Here is a 2,761-nt window from a genome sequence, read left to right on the forward strand (position 1 = left end):
TCCAAATTTGATTGATTTCAACATCTTTGTACAATAATCAACGTTTGCACTTGATTATGTTTCATAAAAAAATATGTATTTATCCTTTGGGTTGTTCTTTCGTATTGTCTTAAACAAAAAAAGTGGCATACTTAGTTAACTCAACGAGGAAATCCTTGCAATCATAATGACATCAATTTCAGGAAAACAAAGTGGAAGAAAAACTTTCTAATTAAATTAATATAAACTAATCTATTTCGAAAGTATACCTGTAGAAGTATGGTTATAAGTCGTGTCAAGATGTATGTTCTTCATCTCCACCTAAATAAAACGAATTATAATAAAACAAAGGTAGATTTTTGCTACTTTGGATATATATTTCTTGGTGGCTGATAACTACTCCCAACTTAATCATATCTATACTCCAACCTCGATTTCGTCTTTCCGTTATTAACTTATTATACTTCACAATTAAAGATGCTAGACAAAACCTTGTAAAAGTCTTTTTTTTTTTACAATTTTCAAAATTTTCTTTTATTTCTTTACATCTAGTTACGTAAAAGATCAGAGCTTCATTCATCATCACAAGTTATCCGAGTCAAAATAGTCTGCCTATGAAATCATAAGTTCAATAAAGAAATTCATTTAGTGATGCATTTTCTTCATCATTAGTAACATTGTGTTTGATGTTGACAATAAAACCTCTTAATGAGCTCTAATTGATTCGTAATCAAACCAAACAAATCTAAATAAACAATCTTAGATTTGATGTACAAGAAAAGTTGGGCTGTCTTAGTTAACATTTGGCTCAAACAAGAGCTCTAACTGATTAGTAAGCTTTACATGTCATTAACAGATGATCTACCTTATAGTACATGTTGTACGGATTAACATAAACCCTGAGAGGCAGAGTTTCCAACAGACAAAAAGTCGATAAAGGGAACACGATTCTCGTTGTGATTGTGGTTGTGTTCAGAAACATCATCTTCTTCTTCGTATTTTCTTGAATTGTCTTTCACTTCGGGTTTCTTTGAATCCGTCTTGACTTGGAGAAAATCGTAGAACTCCATCGGTCTTTTGCTTTGGTTTATCGCTCCTGACCAAATCAACGATGATCATATCGTTAATTTTTAGATATCTTACAATTATATAATTGTACACACAAGCAAGCATGTGCATATATGCATCTTTACTTATCATGTTCGATTCAAAATCTATTTAAGAATTCTTTACAAATTTGATAATCCAAATTAAATCAATATTTGCTGAAAAACATGAATTATAATCCATATAAACTAAAAGAAAATGATTTTTTTAATCATTTGCACCACTAACTGCAATTTATCTAATGGTTATGAAGGAAAATGCACATGTTTGTTTATATATGCATCTATCTATCTACATAAACACACAAGTTTAATCCATATTAATTTAATTACCTTCGTTGATTGGAGTAGTATTATTGCATAACCCGATCTTTCCGGTCAAGAACTCTTTGAGGAGCTGAAAATGACTAATATGTGAGAACTGGTGAGGATAACTGATAGTGGTTGCGGTTGCCAATCTTCTCTTCTTATCGCAGCCGTCATAACCAATCGTCGCAGCCTTCGTGCCATCATGGCCAAGATCACGTGGACGTAGCTTGGACAGTTCTCGGCCACGACGAGCCATGATGACGTGCCAATGGTTTTTAACGGCGTTATCGGTTCGACCGGGAAAAAATCTTGCGATCACGGACCATCTGTTCCCGTGGATCCGATGAGAAGCTAAAAGCCTTTCTTCTTCATCCTCCGTGAACGGGTTTCGGTTAATTCTAGGATCCAACTGATTAAACCATCTTAGTCTACAACTTTTACCTGAAAATCAAATAAATAAGTAAATAAAACCTACCCGAATGAACATAATAATTTTTTTTATAAGAAATTATAGTAAATGATTTTTTTGTTAAAAAAAAAGTAAATGGCTGTTACCAGATCGACCAGAGAGCTTCTGAGCTATGGCGTTCCAATTATGAGGACCAAACTGTTCAACGAGTTCTCGAAGCTTCTCATCCTCTGCAGGTCTCCAATGTCCTCGACTACACATCATTTTGAATCTCTGTGAATCTGTGATTTATGTTATGACAGATAAATATATATAGATGTTTAGATGTTGGTATAATAAGAAACCCTAGGTTTGATGTAGGTGAGACAAGATGTGTATGTAGGAACAAGAAGAAAGCTGAAGAGCAACAGCACCATACATACACATATATATTATATGGAGAATTGAAAATAATGAATATTATAAGTTTCGTTAGGAGTTTGGAGAGACGTTTTCACCGGTGACTGATGCCAACGTCTTCCCTAACCAAACACACTCTTTTAAGTAATCCACCTTTTGTTCTTATTAATTTTCCACATCTTTTTTTGGAACACTTTCCACATCTTTTTTCTTATACTATTTTATTTCTTGTATAAATATATTCCATTACAGATTTTCGTTTATGTGGGATTTTTTTAGTTGATGAATAATTAAAATAAAACACAAAAAAGAGAGAAAAGGAGATAACACAGAGGGATCAGAGATTGCTTGGTGGGGTGAATCTTCGTTAAACTTTCAACGTCTACTCTTAAATATATTTTTTCCAACCTAAACCCTCTACTTCGGCCACCAATATATACTTTTTTTTTTTTTGAAAAAGAATCAATATATACTTCAATTACGTTGTACACTCTTCACTGTCTTCAGCAATACTATACGCATATATAATCATATAACCGTATATAGGTACGAAATAATT

General features: G+C 32.9%; 1 protein-coding gene across 1 annotated transcript; it reads right to left on the bottom strand.

Annotated features, from left to right (window-relative positions):
* Positions 1 to 738: 738 nt before the first annotated feature.
* LOC106310749 (transcription factor MYB44-like) lies at positions 739 to 2,207 on the bottom strand. The gene is made up of 3 exons (XM_013747966.1): positions 1,950 to 2,207; positions 1,419 to 1,835; positions 739 to 1,075 (listed from the first exon to the last, which is right to left on the bottom strand). Exons 1-3 carry the CDS (start codon positions 2,065 to 2,067, stop codon positions 867 to 869), a joined length of 744 nt encoding a protein of 247 aa, XP_013603420.1. The 5' UTR covers positions 2,068 to 2,207; the 3' UTR covers positions 739 to 866.
* Positions 2,208 to 2,761: the final 554 nt, after the last annotated feature.

Source organism: Brassica oleracea, chromosome C8, assembly GCF_000695525.1.
Source record: "Brassica oleracea var. oleracea cultivar TO1000 chromosome C8, BOL, whole genome shotgun sequence".
Classification (NCBI taxonomy): domain Eukaryota; kingdom Viridiplantae; phylum Streptophyta; class Magnoliopsida; order Brassicales; family Brassicaceae; genus Brassica; species Brassica oleracea.

What these genes read in the sequence shown, in the direction of transcription:
- LOC106310749 (XM_013747966.1), bottom strand. Translation starts at nt 2,067, where the DNA reads ATGATGTGTAGTCGAGGACATTGGAGACCTGCAGAGGATGAGAAGCTT. An exon ending in GAAGCTCTCTGGTCGATCTG is followed by an intron (nt 1,836 to 1,949) that starts GTAACAGCCATT and finishes TTTGATTTTCAG; the next exon opens with GTAAAAGTTGTAGACTAAGA. An exon ending in TACTACTCCAATCAACGAAG is followed by an intron (nt 1,076 to 1,418) that starts GTAATTAAATTA and finishes TGATTTGGTCAG; the next exon opens with GAGCGATAAACCAAAGCAAA.